The sequence below is a fragment of the Barbus barbus genome, assembly GCF_936440315.1.
Source record: "Barbus barbus genome assembly, chromosome: 31".
Taxonomy (NCBI): domain Eukaryota; kingdom Metazoa; phylum Chordata; class Actinopteri; order Cypriniformes; family Cyprinidae; genus Barbus; species Barbus barbus.
In genome coordinates, this window is record NC_136759.1 from 10,298,208 (window position 1) to 10,316,262 (window position 18,055).

General features: G+C 39.1%; 1 protein-coding gene across 1 annotated transcript; it reads left to right on the forward strand.

Annotated features, from left to right (window-relative positions):
* The first annotated feature begins 1,118 nt into the window (after positions 1–1,118).
* nufip2 (nuclear FMR1 interacting protein 2) lies at positions 1,119–16,796 on the forward strand. Its single transcript, XM_079388108.1, has 4 exons — positions 1,119–1,512; positions 10,308–12,002; positions 14,803–14,835; positions 14,968–16,796. The coding sequence occupies exons 1-4, from the start codon at positions 1,368–1,370 to the stop codon at positions 15,018–15,020; spliced, it is 1,926 nt and encodes a 641-aa protein (XP_079244234.1). The 5' UTR covers positions 1,119–1,367; the 3' UTR covers positions 15,021–16,796.
* Positions 16,797–18,055: the final 1,259 nt, after the last annotated feature.

Genomic DNA, 18,055 nt, shown 5'->3' on the forward strand with positions numbered 1-18,055 from the left:
CCCATAGAGAATCTATGGGGTATTGTCAAGAGGAAGATGAGAGACACCAGACCCAACAATGCAGGCAATGAAGGCCGCTATCAAAGCAACCTGGACTCCCATACCACCTCAGCAGTGCCACAAACTGATCAACTCCATGCCACGCCGAATTGAGGCAGTAATTAAAGCAAAAGGAGCCCCTACCAAGTATTGAGTACATATACAGTAAATTAACATACTTTCCAGAAGGCCAACAATTCACTAAAAATGTTTTTTTTTTTTTATGAAGGTCTTATGAAGTATTCTAATTTGTTGAGATTGAATTGGTGGGTTTTTATTAAATGTGAGCCTAAATCATCACAATTAAAAGAACCAAAGACTTAAACTACTTCAGTCTGTGTGCACTGAATTTATTTAATACACGAGTTTCACAATTTGAGTTGAATTACTGAAATAAATGAACTTTTCCACGACATTCTAACTTATTGAGATCCACCTGTATAGTTTCAACCATCACATACCAAAATATCAAAATGTAATTCATTGGCACGAAAATACATAGCCTAGATTTATGTGTTATATGTTCACATAGACAACAAAAAATATTTTTTCTTACTGAAGTATGCTTACAAAATATATATTTATATTTTTTAAATATACTTTCAAAAATATACTAAAAATGGCCAATAAAATATATTTACTTATAAAAAAAATATTTACTTATATACATTTTTAAACATATTTTCAATATATATTGGCTATATTTTGTATATTTAGAAATATATTTGCTTTAAAAAATTTGCCATATGGGAACATGTTTTGTGTGTGTGTGTGTGTGGTGGTGGTGGTGGTGGTGGTGGTGGTGGGGGGGGGGGGGTGGGATTGGGGTGGTGGGGGTGGGGGGGGGGGGTGATAATTGCTGTAATTTGTGAGGAACACGTACAATGCTTAAACGGCTCCTCTTTCTGTGGTCTTACTAAATCTGTATTAAATTGTAATAAAAGATAACAGAGTTCGGAGATGGTGATTGTGAGTTCATTAAGGAGTGTCCTGATTCAATGGCTTGCTCATAAAACATAAATTTGTCGCCACCTACTAGCAGAAAGGGGCACCAAAGAGTGACCAAATACATTTTACTCACTAACGAATGAAACTTCCCAACAGTACACCACAGACAGCACTGACACAGCTCTAGGGTGATTGCATGACAGCTTCCTGCGGCCTTGACTGGGAAGCTTCCACGCCTTTTGCATCGCGACGCACTAAACACCGCCCGCCTCTCTCTGGCACCCCCAAACGCATGCGGTGATTGGGCAGTGCAAATGTCTCAACTCCCCTCGTCCACCGAGCACCGGTTGAGCACATTTTGTCATTTGCGCTAGCGTTAAATGGAGGAACGTCCCTGCGAAGGGGCAACCGGAGTATATATCAGTCATGGAGCAGAAAACGGCGCTGATCGATCGAACATATCGGTAAACAATGATCAGAACCACAGTCAGTTCCAGAACGAGAAAACGCAGACGAAGAAAACAGGTTGGTAACCAGCAACGCTCCTTGTTTTTTTTTTTTTTTCCTCTGACAAGCTTCAAATACAAGTCGTAGTTTGTTTGCTTACAGCAATACAGCATTAGTTAAGTCAAATGAGGAGCAGGTTTTGCTGACTGTACTGTTTGAAATAGTTATATCCCGTGTTAGCCGCAAAGCTAGCTAGCGTAAAGGGACATTGACCTTGTGCACCGGTCTTTCAGCACGCATTACACATTTCCCTGACTTATAATTCATTTGCAAACATGCCTCTCAGTTTGGGTCGTTTTTAAAAGGAACGCGGCCGTCAGAGATCCAGAATAGCCTGTTAGCTCTGCCCGTCGCTGCCACAGCAACATGAACCGGCTCCTGTGGAATGTTCCTGCTCGTAGCTTAAGCTTGTTTCCTGTCCGCCATGATGGACGGACAAATCTCACAAACTTCACCGCTGCCCATTTCTCTCACAAACCCGAATACTTTGGGAATACAATTCGAGCGGTCAGCCATGCAAGCATTTGCTGTCAGAGTCGCTATTAAATGTTGTTTTAGGGGTGTACGTTTGGTCAGCTTAGCTCGAATCGCGGCCTATTGCTCTTTGACAGTCATGTGAGGGGCCTGGCAGTGTCTGGGCTCGCGCGTACCGTCTATTCGAACTCGGCACCAAGTGGCCTGAATAGAACGTGTCGGAAAATTCTAAACCTCTACGGATACAAACGTTACAACCCCGTTGAGTGGAAGCAACCGGAAAATCCTATACACAAACTGTCAAGATGCACGCGATGACGTTTAGATTTACCAAATCTTTTGATAAAAGGATTAACTTACATTTGTTATTTTTATTTTAAAGTGCATTTTCTTGACCCCGTTTACCCTGCATTATACTTGTATGCAACGAAGCTCATGGCGACGAAGGCTGCCAACTCTTGTAGAACTCTCACGTATGTTCGATTTCAATCAAAAAGTGACAAACAGCTTTATTGTGTGCATTCTCTCCCGCGACTGTGAGCCTGTGTGAAATGCACCACATGCGTGGGGTTAACTGTAGATATCAAGCTATTTGGGACGATTCTGTTGGCTATTGTGACATGTAAAAGGTTTCGCAGGAGTACACCGCTGCATATCGCTAAAACGGTTCATATTAGGTCCATAAAAACGCTTAGCGCCTATTGAAATGTATCTTTGCAGTTGTCACTTTGTAAAAGCGTTGTGATGTACACACAATCACATCTTCCTGTGGCTAATCATTCAGGCTGCCCAGTCAGCATGCTAAGCTAGCTGATGACTTGGCCGGTTTGTTAACAGAATACACACAAACATGGTTTCAAATAAATCATTAACATTGGTAAACAATTTTGCAAGTGGTTTCATGCAGTATAAACGTTGCTGACTGCCATGTTGCGATTAACCCACTTCAACTAGGGTGACTTTACCACACAAATGAAAATAGAAACTGGCATGGCGTTTGAAACAAACAAACCACACTAATGTAAGCTCACAAAAGGCATGAAATGTGTTGAAAGGGGTTTTGTGTTCTGATTTGCGTTTTGATTAATTTCGGGATTTTAAGACTCGTCCACCAATGCTGGGGAACTACCCAAATATGACTGAGTACTCCATTTTGACACGTCATACCTCTGGTTAAAAATAGGGCGATGTCAGACTTGAGAAGGACGATGAAAGCACACTTGCATGGGGTGCTCTCTTCATGCCTAGTATTTTCAGTCTCAAAGGACAGAGGTCGTTAAGACCGGTTTTAGTGCTCAAACCACTTTTTACCGCATTAATACATTGCACCCTTGATTTCGGTATTACATTCCCCTGATGACTTGTTGATTCAGTTTGTTTACATATACTGTACATGGAAATGAACTGTTGCTAATACCAGTCTTAATTTCCATTGAGGACATTCCATCAGCTGCCATAAATAGTTTCCATAGAAATCATGAAGTCAAGTACACAGTATTGCACACTTGCTTTTTTTATTTTTTATTTCAAGGACATCCAAATATAATGATCCTGTTGCAGAGGATCCCTCTGGATACGGACTTATTTGTTTATACTGTTAATTTTTTATATTACTAAGCAAATAAAATAGACCATATATTTCACATACAACATAAAATATATCATATTTTTTTCTACAGAAACTTTAGATTTTTTTTCCAAATAAAATGTACTTGTATAGCTCATAGAAAAAAAATTAAATTGCAGTAATATTTGCAATAATATATATATATATATATATATATATATATATATATATATATTTATATATAGGCATACACAGGGCTCGCAAAATCTCTAAATCCCTGGTAGCCCTTCGGACAGGTACTCTTCAGATTTTGGTAGCCCGAAAATTTATTTAACTAGCCCAAATAAAATAAAGACCATAAATGTCAATCAAAAACATTTTCAATACACGAATATCAAGGAAAGAGTTTTATTTTACTATTTACAAGGTATCTGCAGAATTCTTAAATCTATTTAAGGCAATTTGAAAAATTATTTCTTAATTTTAAATACGTTAAATGGTAAAAGGCCTTAATAACTCTTCTGTTTAATTTCAAATTTAAGGACCCGTGGGAGCAATGTTCCCTCTAATTTTTTTTCTTGCTGAGCAAAACTTTTCTCTATTGGGCGGACATTTCAGGCACCTGAGCAAAAGCATTCTTTATACCAGACCTGTACAGCACGCACACAAAAAGGTGTGTAACTTTGAACTTTAATGTGCTATTTATATTTGATTTGACCCTTGATGTAACTAAATGATGTACATTTTAGGTTACCTGAGAAAACACTTTTACTGTACAATACACTGCAGTTCAATAAAGTTTTTTAAAGAAGTTTATGCTCATCATGGCTGTATCTATTTGATAAAAATACTGAATATTATTTCACAAAATAATATTGTGAAATATTATTGCAATTTAAAATAAATGTTTTCTATTTTAATATACTTTAAAATTTAATTAAATCCTGTGAAGCAAAGCAGTATTTTCAGAGTCACATGATCCTTTAGAAGTCATTTTAATATGCTGATTTTTAATCAATGTTGGAAACAGTTGTACTGCTTTTTTATTTTATTTTATTTTTTATACTGTATTTTTTGGGACCTGTGATATTTTTAAAAAATAAAAAGTTAAAAAGAACAGTGTTTAGTCAAAATAGAGATTGTGTGTTAAAATATAAACTATTCAAAAGTTTGGGGTCAGAAATTTTTGTCTTTTTTAAAGATACTTTAAAAAAGTTTAAAGAAAGTTAAATAAACTTTATTCAGCAAGGATGTGTTAAATGGATAAAATTGATAGTAAAGACTTCTATTGTTAGAAAATATTTCTATTTTGAATAAATGCTGTTCTTTTGAACTTTTTATTAATCAAAGAATCAAAGAAAAAAGTAACAGATTCCAAAAAAATATGAAGCAGCACAACAGTTTCAACACTGATAATAAATCAGCATATTAGAATGATTTCTGAAGGATCATGGGACACTGGAGTAATGATGCTGAAAATTCAGCTTTGATCACAGGAATAAATGCTATTTTATAGTATAGGTATTAAAATAGGAAACCAATATTAGAAATCGCAATAATATTTCACTATATCACTGTTTTTTTCTGTATTTTTGAAATGAATACAGCCTTAATGAGCAAGAGACTCAAAGTCAAAGACTCAAAAACAAGGTCAATTATTTATCAGGTTTATAATATAGCCCTAACATTATCAAAACAAACTATTTAAACTGATAGAATAGAATACAAACTGAAGCAAAACTTAAGATCTGTAAGTTAAATATTAAAAAACGTGAGCATATGAATTCTTCTATAGCGGTCTACACATTGTTATGAAGTACAGTTTGTACAATACTCTTGTGTGTGACTGTACATGTTTCAGAGTTTTGTTTCCGTTCTTTGCCCATCCTCTGCTATTTCCAGCACTTAATCAAGCCACTCTTCTTTAATACATGAGGATGTTTTATTTAAGATGTCATCGCGTTTGCGTTGTCTCTCGTGTTGAGCGCACCGCAACTATTGAAGTATTCAGTTTCTACAGCGACTCATTTGGTGCACATCGTTCCCTTTCTATGAAACCGGTTCTAACTCTGTCGTGACATCAGCTCTATAGCAGTTTGCCCGAGCATTGCTATTCTTTCCCTTTTACTGGCGGCATTCAATCAAATGGCTTCCCAACTCATTTTTGTGTGCGTGAGGCACATTATTCTGCGCGGCCGCGGTGGAAGAAGAGCGCGGTCAGTTTAGAGGGAACACTGCGTGGGAGCCCTGTATTTAAGGTAGCCCGTCGGTAGAGCTGGAGTCAAGTCCAGCTTTGTCGAGTCCAAGACCAGGACTAGTCGAAACAGAGTCAAGACCGAGTCCAAAGAGGCTCAAGTCCAAGTCGAAAAATTTCGAGTCCAAGTCAAAACCGAGTCCAAATGAGAGAAAAAAAAAAAGGATCCTCTTCAAGACCACATACTCAATTATTGATAATGTATGTGATGCGAGAGACAGCATATCTATTCTTCTATCTTCTATATATCTTCTATTCTAAGAAAATAATTTTTCTTTTAATTACCAACTTTCAAGGAACCCTTTTAATTATTGAATACTGTAGAATAACAGGATTTTTATAATCAACAAGGTAAATCTGACTGTTTTAGGTTGTAAATGAGTTTGGCGATATAGATCAAATGATCATTATGTAAAAACATTACCAACACAGGGCTCCAAACTGCGACTAAAAATATTAATTTGCGAGTGAAGTTTTTGCTGAGGTCGCCACTGGCGACTATATATAATTTGCATGAAAGGACTTTTTTCCCGATTGTTTTGCGCTCACATCTTTTGTTATGTTCACGTATTAAACTTAAGACGATGCGCATCAAAGTTTTACTGAAAAGAGTTTCAAACAGTCCTCGTCTCTGCCGCACACAGTCTGCTGAACGCAGTGAGAGAGACCTGAAAGGGCCTGTTTACACCTGGTCACTTCATGCATTTTCTCTGATCTATATGATTTGTTAAAACGTTTCCCCATTTACACTTGGCCACATAAATGTGTCTTCGCAAAACGGCTATAAATCCGTTCTTCAATTCCCGCTTCATATGCAAATATAACAGAGTTCACGTCAATGAAAGCAATGGATAATTTTATTAATTATCAGCTAATTTCAATATCAGAGACCGTATCAAGAGAGCGCGCGGCATCAGCACCGGAAAGATAGGCTAGTCTCGCTACTTTTAATGAAGAAGATTGTGTTGAGCGTCTGCGGCTTACTTTCAGGTTCATTCAGTTTGCGTGTCGCTTGCTGAAGAAATACTCCGCTACTCATCCGCGGTGATGCTTGTTGCATTGCGCTGTCATATCTGACTATAACATGCCATATAGCCTATAAAACGCTCTCACACGTCTATTATTTTAATATTATGGGAGGAGTAAAATTACCATATGTGGTTTCAACAACCAGATGCATTTACACTTGTCCGGTTTCGCCCAGACCACCTCCTGAAGTGGTTCGAGCGATTGGATTTATATCCGTCTCGAATGCGTTTCGGACGGCATTTACACTTGGTCTTTTCAGGATCAGATAGCTATCCGATCAGGAAAAAATGCATGAAGTGACCAGGTGTAAACAGCCCCAAAGTGCAAGTGCAGAAAAGCCGTGTCTATTTGGTGCACAACTTGAACAATCTTCAACAGGTAAAGCTGTCAGCTCTGTGGATACTGGCAAGATCGTCAACAATTCTCATTTATAATCATTACTAATATGGCTTCTTCTTATCGAGATCTTAGTCTATATGCTGTGTTCTGTTAATGCATGGACTTCCTGTTATTTGAAGCGCACTTGCCATCCAGTAATCGCAAAAAGCTTTGTGCTGTCTTACTTTTTAATAAACAAAGTATCAGCTTTAAAATGCTACGAAATTCAAATTATGCGGTTTGGGTGCTCTTTAATGCGGACCACAAGCGCACACTTTCGGTAATATAAACACCAGTACCCCGCGTCCACACGGTCCGTGTATGCGTCCGGGTCGCGCGAGCGGAGAGTATCGCACTTAATGCTAGGCAAAAGGTAGGCAATAAGAAAGCCTATAGTACAACTTACTGAAATGTTTTATGTAAAAGCTGTGTTTCAGTGTTTCAAACTGAGGAAATGTATAAAGCTTGTAAACATTGCATTGTAATACATTTACCTCAGAATAACCACTCAGTGTCCATAAACTCATCAGTCAGCTAGAAAAATAACTATAAAGAGGAGCGTTTTGCTATATTTATGCGCTGTTGCATATTAATATTTTTACTTATTCTGTTGTACATGATTCAACTCCTCCTATAAAATTGCATTTTACTAATGAAGAAAAACAGACTGAATGTGTGAAAGACGTGACAACATTTATAGCATGCACTGCACTCAGTTGCCAAGTGATGCTTATGGTCCATGATATTGGTACAGATTCTGTGTAACGAACAATTCTTTGTGACTGTATATTTCAAGTTGTAAAAGACATTTAATTCACACTTTAAGTGAACCTTAGTCCCCCGGTCGACCTGATCATCTACAAGATGGATTAAAATGCTGATAAAGCCTAGAAAAGATAAGACATAAACACATGACAAAATGAAAATAAGGGGGAAAAATAAAATGATGATGATAATAAAATAAACCACTTTTATTCTGTGGCACCTAAAAAAATAATTTGACGCCTAAGTTTTTCTTTTATAGGAGCCAATGGCTCCTTACTCTATTTTTTTGTCTGGAGCCCTGCAACATCACATGACCCCTTTTTTCTTTTTGTTTGTCTCTCTGTTGTAACTCAGTTATGGCAGCCAAACAAAACCTAACTTCAAAAATATAAGGGTCAAGAGCCCAACTAAAGTAAACGCTGACCACTATAATGGTGACACAGAAATTGTGATTTTCGTCTTTGGTGATTCTGCTCGTTAACATCAGGTGTCTTAAATAATGGTCAATCACCACTCAATGAATCTCTTAATTACCTCATTAACTCTGCTTCAGTGTTAATTTAACACCCTTATTTTAACACTCTTGAGTGTGGTCTCACATGTACTCCCAGGAGAGTTCATTTCACCCTGGATTTTTTGCTGTGTATAGCAATTTCACACAAGCTGAAGTGCAACTTCACATTTTCAGTCTTTTTATTATAGTGTAACAGTATTGTTATACAATATTATATATAATATATTATATATATTATACTGCTTTATAATAATAATTGTGTATAACATAGACATATCCACTGATTTGCATTGATTTTACCTTAGTAATAATAGTCCTGCACGAAATGAGGAAATTCTGCGATGTGTGATAACAGTTTTTTTTGTTTGTTTTTTTTTTTTGCAATGATGATTACTTGTGATAGATAAATGAATAATTAACTGTGCATATTAGGGCCAACAAAAAAACTTATTTTTAATTTTTTTTTTTTTAACAGCGGTGAGCGTTACAACATACGATTCCATTGAGTTTATTAATGCAATGGCCAATCAAAGGCGTTCAGATGAGTCAAGGCTATAAGGGATGCGTTTGGCGCTACTGGGCATGCGCACATAAATACAGCGTAATTTTTGTCACACTGTACAACAATAATTATTTCATTATTGTAAAGAGTAAGTTTAGGGCTGGGGTAGGTGTAGACGTTAATAAAACACAATCTAACAGATAGAAAATTAAATTAGAAACATCTAAACTTTTCAGAACCAGCAAGTGCACCGTGGGTCATGTGACAAGAACCAGCCAATCAGCTTCATCCTTTCCCGTAACAAAATTGAAAGCTAAGCCAAGATGGAGAGACAGCTGATCATAGCTGTACAAGGATAGCCATTTTTTAAAATAAATTTAGTTGCAGAGCTACTGCAAGGGATTTTTAGTGCTGGAAATCCATTTATTCTTTGCTGAAACCGCCGCGTCTTCATTTGAGCGCACAGGTCATGGTTGCTTAGCAACGGCAGACGCCACAGGAGCGCGAGCATAGAGCGCAGGCTACAAAGTGCTTTGGAAAGAAGGAGAAAGCCGCGCGCATAGCTTTTTCCACGCGTTTTTAGGCACGACATGCGAATGTGGTTTTGTTTTGAAGGAGAAAAAAAGCATAATGCTGGACTCGGTCGAGACCAACGAGAACATTTGGCGAGTCCAATAACCAAATCCGAGACAAGTCTGAGTGCAAACACCAACAAGTCCGAGACAAGTGCGAGACCATAGAAAAATGTCTCGAGTCCGGACTCGAGTACTACAGCCCTAAGGGCAGTGATACATTTTGGTAGCCCGACTGGAAAGCACAATAGCCCCGGAACGTCGGGCTAGCGATTTTGCGAGCCCTGAATACATATAATGCAGATATTTGTCTCAGTACATAAAAAACAAGTTTATTTCCTTTTTTCTGATAAATTTTCTGCAGACCCAGTATGAAAACCGATGATATCTGATTTCACTTTATTGGCAGAGATTTAATTTGATAAACTAGCTCTGTTCAGATGTAGGTTGGTTATGGGTATCAAATCACAGATATTCCAACATTTGAGTCATTTTACACTGGTTTTAATTGGAAGGACAATTAAGCTTGTCAGCTTGTCATCTGCCTGACCCTGGCTTGGTTCCACAGAGCATACCTAGTCTAAATATTTGATCTTGTGCAAACATTGACTAGACTTGACCCGTTTACTGACCCACTTACTGGAACTTGAGATCTGATCTGGACTTTTGCCAAAAGTTGTTGGTTCGGTGAATCAATTGATGCAGATTTGTGGTTTGCATTCCATCTGTTTATTGCTTTTTGTTTCTCCTCTGTGCAGAAAATGGCAAAGTAAATGGAACTCTGAAGGAGGGAGAGGTGACTCCCACTTCCTTTAACCCAGACAGCTCCCTGCACCCTGCGAACAGCAATGGCGACAGACAACTTCTAGACATCAACTTGAAACAGAAGCCCACTCGACGGGCCTTCACCGCTGACTCAACAGGGGACAGAAAAGGTAGAAACACTAGCAGAAACAGCATGGACTTCAAAAATGACAAGTCCTCAGAGTTGAACACACTTGAGGGCAAAAAAGAGGCTTTGTCTACTCTGAACGGTGTGGTGTCGCTCAACTCTGTACCACTTACCAACGGTTACCCTAGCAAACCCGGAGCTGATAATGACGGCAGCGGCTCCGAGAGTGGATACACTACTCCCAAGAAGCGTCGGGCCCAGAGGAATGGCAAAGCTGGGGACAATGTGACTGCTTCTGCCCAGGGAAAAGTCATGCAGCAGGGCAACAAACAAGACCACTGGCCTGTGGCTCTGGACTCGGCCTCTGGCTCTCAGGTGGAGGGCAGCAGAACTGGTTCAAAAGTCGAGCTGCACCTAAAAGCCAAGGAACCACCTGGCAACGCCACCCCACCTCCTCTGCAGGTGGCTGAACTTCAGCGCAAGAACTCGGACAGCAAAGCAGCTGGCAAACGGTTTGAGGATCGCTCCAGCAAGGTTAAGGTGGCTACCTCCACCAAAGAGGACTCATGGACCTTGTTCAAGCCTCCGCCTGTCTTTCCTGTGGACAATAGTAGCGCTAAGATTGTGCCTAAGATCAGTTATGCAAGCAAAGTGAAGGAGAACCTCAATAAGACTGCCCAAACTGGCGGGGAGGCTCTCACTCCTGCTCCCCAGGTGCCTGGGAGACCACCACAGGTCCCCATGTCTGCGGTGAAAACCATCACCTCGGCTAGCTTTACGAACGGTCCCCTGCCGGGGGAAGGGAATGGCTGTCCCCTGCCCGGCACCTATTTCAGCGCCGGTTCTCTGCTGGCAACCCCGGCTGTTGCCGCTGAGAATGTAGCATCTCCCCCTGGTAGCGGCACTTCGGCCGTTGGAAGTTCCACAACCTCTGTGGCTGAGCCCAGGAGGCCCAGTCTGTTCGTTTACCCCATCACCTCCTCCAATATGCAACTCTCGCTCCCTAGCGGCCGCCAAGTCGATCCCCCTGCTGCTCCCACAAATCAGAAGTCTCTGGGGGACATTTTCCAGAATCAGTGGGGCTTGTCCTTTATCAACGAGCCTAGCGCCGGACCAGAGGGCATGGCGTGCCGCTCGAATGGAAAGGACGTGCCGGTGGAGGTGAGCATTCAGGGAAGCTGTCCTGCTACAGTGGCCACTCAGACTTCCAGTACCTCTCAGAGACCAGATCAACCACCCTTCCCCAAGGCTCACGAGCCAGACAAACGGACTAACGCTCGGAATCTGAATCGAGGTACGAGCGGCGGTGCCACGGCGGTAAGCGAGGCCATACCGGAGACCTCTGTCTCCAGCCTGGATGCCCAGAGCGATGAGACGGGGATTCATGGTGCAATAGTGTTTTGTTCTTCCTCTAAGGATATTTGTGCCGAGCTGCCTCCCACCTCCCTAGCTGCACCTAAGGTGGCTTTGGCCAAGGACCAGGACCATACTAAGGGCTTTGACAGGAGGTCTAGTTGGGGGTCGTTTGATCTAAAAGCTGCTGTAATTTATCACACTAAAGGTAACTCACTATTTAAGTTTCTTCTTAAGTACTTCACTTTATTATGTACTACAAGGATATACTGTCTTATGAATGTACATTAGAGATGGACTAATACAATAAATGTGACCCCGGACCACAAAACCAGTCATAAGTAAGCACTGGTATATTTGTAGCAATAGCCAAAAATACATTGTATGGGTCAAAATTATAGATTTTTCTTTTGTCAAAAATCATTAGGCTAAGTAAAGATCATGTTCCATGTTCCATGATCATGTTACGTTTTGTAAATTTCCTACTGTAAATATATTAACTTGTTTTATTAGTAGTAATATGCATTGCTAAGGACTTAATTTGGACAACTTTAAAGGGGACCTATTATGCTCCTTTTTACAAGATGTAAAATAAGTCTCTGATATCCCCAGTGTGTATGTGAAGTTTTGGCTCAAAATACCCAACAGATGATTTTTTTATAGCTTGTTAAAATTGCCACTTTTAGGGTATGAGCCCAAACGCTCTGATATTGAGTATGTTGCTTTAATGCAAATGAGCTGGCGCTCCCGGAGAAGAGCTCAAGCTCCGCATTAGCAGTGCTAGCCTTTGCAAATAAACATTCCACGATTAGTGCAAGGTGGTTATCTTTACAGAAAACATACTCTGTTTCAAAGTCAGTCATCTGATTGTACTGTGCATAATAAATTCGCGTTTATGAATTACACAGATGGGAGCACAGTGGGATAAAAATAACAGCATAGCTGGTCTCATGGTGCATGGCATCCTATCACAAACTTTATAAGACCCATTCGTGATTATGAGCTCAACAAACTCAAGCGATCGACTCGCATTGCTTTCATATGCAACTTTTAACTACCACATTCCTATTCACGATCATTCATGAAGACAGCACCACTGAAAATAGGCAGAGACAATGGTAGCTTTAGCATCATTAGCCTTACAGAGTGCCAAGAATCTCTTTCAGAAAGGCAATTTGGAAAACATACACGTGACACTTACTTTGTCTGGATCTGACGTTCGCGCACGAAGCGTTCGTATTGATTCCTACACGTTTTGGAGACTTTACCAATTTTTTTCCAGGACATTTCCTTAGACAATGAAACTTAACAACAGCTTCCTCAGGCTCAGATGGAGGGAGTCTATGGAGACTCTTATGTTCGTTAGTGCATCCCAAAACACAACACTTGAAAAGCCTCTTTGGTGCTGACCATTGTATATCTCCAGCAGCTACAGAAAGTGATCAGTAATGGCAGTGGCGGACCACAGCTTCTCACTCAGGGCTGTGTCTATAGGACAGCGTCACTAAAGGGCAGGACAGAGGGAGAATCTGAAACGTCTCCTCCTGAGAGACTGTTTATAATTTTTTAGATTATAATAAAATGAGTTGGTGGATTTTTATCATTATAGGCTGGTTGTTTTCACACACTGTGGCCACACAACTGTGTTCTAACACCCATTATAAAAGTGATTTTTGCATAATAGGTCCCCTTTAAAGGCGATTTAACAGAGTAAATATCTGAAAAGACATAATACAAATCATTTCATTTCTGGGGCACATGGCTTTAGAGACATACCGATTGGCAGTGCTGGGTAAATTACTTACTGATTACAAATTCCATGACAAATTGTAGTTAGTAACCTGGATTACACACATTTGGTAATGTACTCTTACTACTTTTTTAAAAAAATTACTTTTAGATTACTTTTGACTCATTTATCACACAGATTTGAATGGGATTATTGTGTTCCATGTTGATAAACAAAGAGAAAGAAAATGTATTCCATTCTTTATAAACATCACAAAATGTATTTAACATTACATTATAGCAGGGTTTCTCAAACTGTGTGCAAGTGGCATGTTCATTTAGAAAGCGAAAAAAAAAATTTTTGAAGTGAATAAATTATGAATAATTTACTGACATTGTGTGAGTACTCATGCATTCCATAAAAAAATAACTAATCTGATTATGAGCATTTTAAAACCTAATATAATCTAATTACAAGCATTTAATTTTTGTAATCTGATTATGTGATCCTAATGAGAGCTGAGCGATATATCGCATGCGATTGTCATTCGCATCTCGTCGGTAAAGCCAGTTCCGTGATTAGTGGTAAATCTCCCATCACCTGCTTTCAAATGGAGTGGCATTTAATACACGGAGCCGTAGTTCACTGACAAGCTACACGATATCGCGTTCATTATAGAAGGTGATTCATCTGCGATAACGAACGCAATATTGCATAGCTTGTCAGTAAACTACGGCTCTGTGTATTAAATGCCGCTCCATTTGAAAGCAGGTGATAGAGATTTACCGCTAATCACAGAACCGGCTTTACTGACGAGATGCGCATGATCATTGTGTTCGATATATCGCCCAGCCCTAATCCAGATTACATATAGTCAGTTACTACCCAGCACTGCTGATTTGTGCCGTTATGGCCGACCCAATTTAAAAGTGTAAATATCTGTATAAAAAAAATATTGTTCAAACTAATTGTCTCTAATGTACAAAAATTGGCCTTTGTGTTATCAGTTTGTGTGCTGCAGTTAAATCGGTTTAGATTGTAACCCAAGTTGTTACTTGGGCTCCTCAAATTAGAAACTTAAGGTTGTATATATAAATGTTATTTCTGTGTGGTTATATAAAGCAGCAAAATAGCAGTATTTTGAAGCTTTTCTGTTTGTTGAAACAGCTCAATCCTTTAGTTCTTTCAAGTTAAATAAAAAGGACCGATCTTGTCTGATTGAATTGTAGCTGCACTTGGGTATTTTTGCACTGAACTTTCATCTTTCTTTTCTTTGCAGAAATGGAATATATTTTGAATTTGCAAAAACAAGGTAAGCTTATATTAGATATTGCAACCCAATGCCCCATCTGCTCACATTCCTCAACCCGTCCCATATCATTTTTGTTTGTGGTTTTTGAGTTCCTAGCTCTCACCTACATTCATCTTTCTCACTTTCTCGCAGATCCAAATCGAGTAGTCCTCTTCAGTGAGTCATGGGACGGACCTGCTCAGTGAAGCTGTGTCTGGACACTATATCTCAGATGAACTCTGCTTCAAAAAGATGTGCTTGAGGAAACATGGCTGCTGCCTCTGAACATCCTGAATCAGAACTAATCCAATGGTTTAGAAAGGACCTTGTTACCCATCAGCAGTCAAGGCTGAGCGCAGAGGAACAGTGCGCGCTTGGGAACACGGGTTAGCTGGTTTTAGAATATTAGAATGGATGAACGGGAGCTGTGGAACTCAACTGTAATGCGCATATATTGCTGAAGACAATTTCAATGACTTTGGGGACATACAACTCAAACGTCAAACACTCATGATAACCCCGTCATGACATTTGGTTGGGCGGAAGCTTCTCCTTTAAGTACTCACGGACCTAAAGAGAGCGTCCAGGAGGAAAGCATGTCACCGTGTGTGCCCTCTTGAATTCAAATAATCATGTAGTGGTCACATTGAATTCATTTGGGCACAGAACCGAAGAGTGTCGCTCTCCAGTGAGTTAACATACTGTGGCCAGAGGAACTACATTGCTTTGTTTGTTTGTTTTGTGTTTTGGAGATTCATGGGAATCGAACTCCATTTATGTGTGGGGGCAGTTAGTTCAAGCCTTTGGGATTAAATAATTGTCTTAATTTAATTTCTAGACAAGATGTGGTCAGTCTTGTTAATGAGGCATCTCCACTTCATTTGTTTTTTTTTTTTTTTCATTTCATTGAAACGCTTAACTCCCAGGGCAGGTTATGAGGAACACTCGGATTGGGAAACCACACGCCCTGTAGTGTGCATGTGCAGTATGCTGCTCTGTGCGTCCTCTTTTAGAAGAGTTCAAAGTGCTATCGTTCAATAGTCTTATTGTCGTCTCTTCACGCTTCTGTCACCTGACAGCCGTTCGAGTCTCTTGCTCGTTGTGTGAGTGTGTAAACGGAGGGCAGAGATCACGCTATACTCTTTTATCTTGAGTGTTTTATGTTTTTAATTAAGTAGCAGTTAGAACCCAGAACTAATCGATAAGATGTGCCACACCACAGAGTTGCTTTAGCTTCAATGCTATAGGTACATTATGGAGGCTTTAGTTCGTTTTGGTTAAGTTCTCTAGAGCTGCTCTTCGAAATAGGGTTTTGTTTTTGCCTGGAAAGGCAGTAGCGACTACTTTTGCTTCATTTGGGACTACACCACAATTTAGAGGGAACCTAGAGAGCAGTCGCTGGCGAACGATCCAGACTTTTTATTTCACTCAAGAGACTAGCAGCCCCTAGTACCACAAGCACCACAATCACACTTTTATACTTTTTATTTCTTGTATGTTTTAATTTGTTCCTGGGTTTCCATGCTTATCGGTTAAGCGCTTGCTAAAGCACATATGAGCCTCATCAATAGAATCGCCGTTGACAGGAATTCTGCCGTTATGTAAATGTTTCTCTTTCTAATGTCAGAAAATGCATTTCAAACTTGCAGTCTATCCTCTGTTTTATCATTTCACAGATTAATTGATTTATACATAAGAATCAGTAGCACTTTATGTATTATGTTCTTGAATTGTATTTCCTTAAACATTGACATATCAGTACATATTTGAAATTCTAGTAATTAATCATAGGCTACTAACTTAACCTCTACCTAAGGACTGTCGGTCCACAATCTCAAAAGAAAATAAATATAAACAAAAGAAAATTAAAAAAAAAAAAAAAAAAAGTGAAAAAAGAAAGAAAATAAAAAAGACACTCAGGTAGAATTAGGGCAGTGTTCTTCTATCTAACAAAAAAAAAATGCACCAACAGTGTTATTGCCAAAAATGAAAAGAACGTCCCATGTTTGTACCAGCTGTTTTTTAAATTGTAACCTTTTGAGGGATTTAATTTTTGCCTCAAAGCCAATGCTTGCATCTTTACAGGTATCATTTGGCATTAATGTTTTCTGTACATGACCATGAAACACTGCCAGGTGAAAAGATTTAACTACACATGGAAGACGTTAACCACATTACGTATCTATATGTCTTTCCTTTTGCAAGAGTTTTTTTTTTTTTTTTTTTTTTCTCATGTTTTAAATGCAGCATGCAATGTTTTCCAGTGTGGCCTGTCTTCAGAAAACGTGGGATGTTTCATGATGGTTCTTAATCTGTTTCTGTTCTTGAGGTATCCGACGTCTGTTCAATGTCTTGGTTCAAAAGATATTGCAGCTGTCGATGAAACCGATGTAAGGTTGTTAAATTCTGCTTCATCTGTTCTAATTCCATTTGGATTCCACTTAAAAGCTTTGTGCAATGTAGAGAAATCCTGCGATTGATGATTAGCTCGTTCCTTGGCTTTTTAGATGCACATCTCTTCATTGCTTCACTTGAGTTTTATTGTAGTTATCTAAATTTTGTCTTTAAACAACTCACATAGAGCTTTTTTTTTTTTTTTTTTTTGATATCCAAGGGATTTGCTTAAGGAGTTACTGATATAGGCGTAATTTATAACCATCTGTTATTACATTAAGTTAATTATGAAATACCTCTGTGAACATGCATTGTCCCGGTATCCCTATTTCCCCTTAAAGGGATCGTTCACGTAAAAATTAAGATCCTGTCATCATTCACTCAACCTCATGTCATTCCAAACCTCTAAGACTTTCTGACCCTGTCCCAACGTATAGTATGTCCTGTCTGTTTCTTTCACTGTATAGACAAAAACAGTTTAAACCGGTTAGGAATAACATGAGGGTGAGTAAATAATGTCAGAATTCTGATTTTGGGTGAGCTGTCTCCTTAACTCAGTTACATCTTTGTAAACGCTGTCAGCAGAATGAACTGAACCTGGCCTTTGTTTCAAAAAACTCAACTCCAGGGGTCAAATGCACATATAGACGTTATATGCACAGAATGCAAACAGAACAGAGTTTATATTTTGGGGAGTTGCACATTGCTTAAGTTCCTCAATTTAAATAAGCACTTAACTACCCCACAAATGATATAATTGTAATATAAATTATTTACATAAATCTTAAATAGCTCCCCTTAGTGTTTAAAGCAATGAGAGCACGTACGGATGGGAGAGAGGTACAGG

Coding starts and splice junctions, on each gene's coding strand:
- nufip2 (XM_079388108.1), top strand. CDS start 1,368: ATGGAGGAACGTCCCTGCGAAGGGGCAACCGGAGTATATATCAGTCAT. Junction 12,003..14,802: donor TGTAATTTATCACACTAAAG/GTAACTCACTAT, acceptor TTTTCTTTGCAG/AAATGGAATATATTTTGAAT. Junction 14,836..14,967: donor TTTGAATTTGCAAAAACAAG/GTAAGCTTATAT, acceptor ACTTTCTCGCAG/ATCCAAATCGAGTAGTCCTC.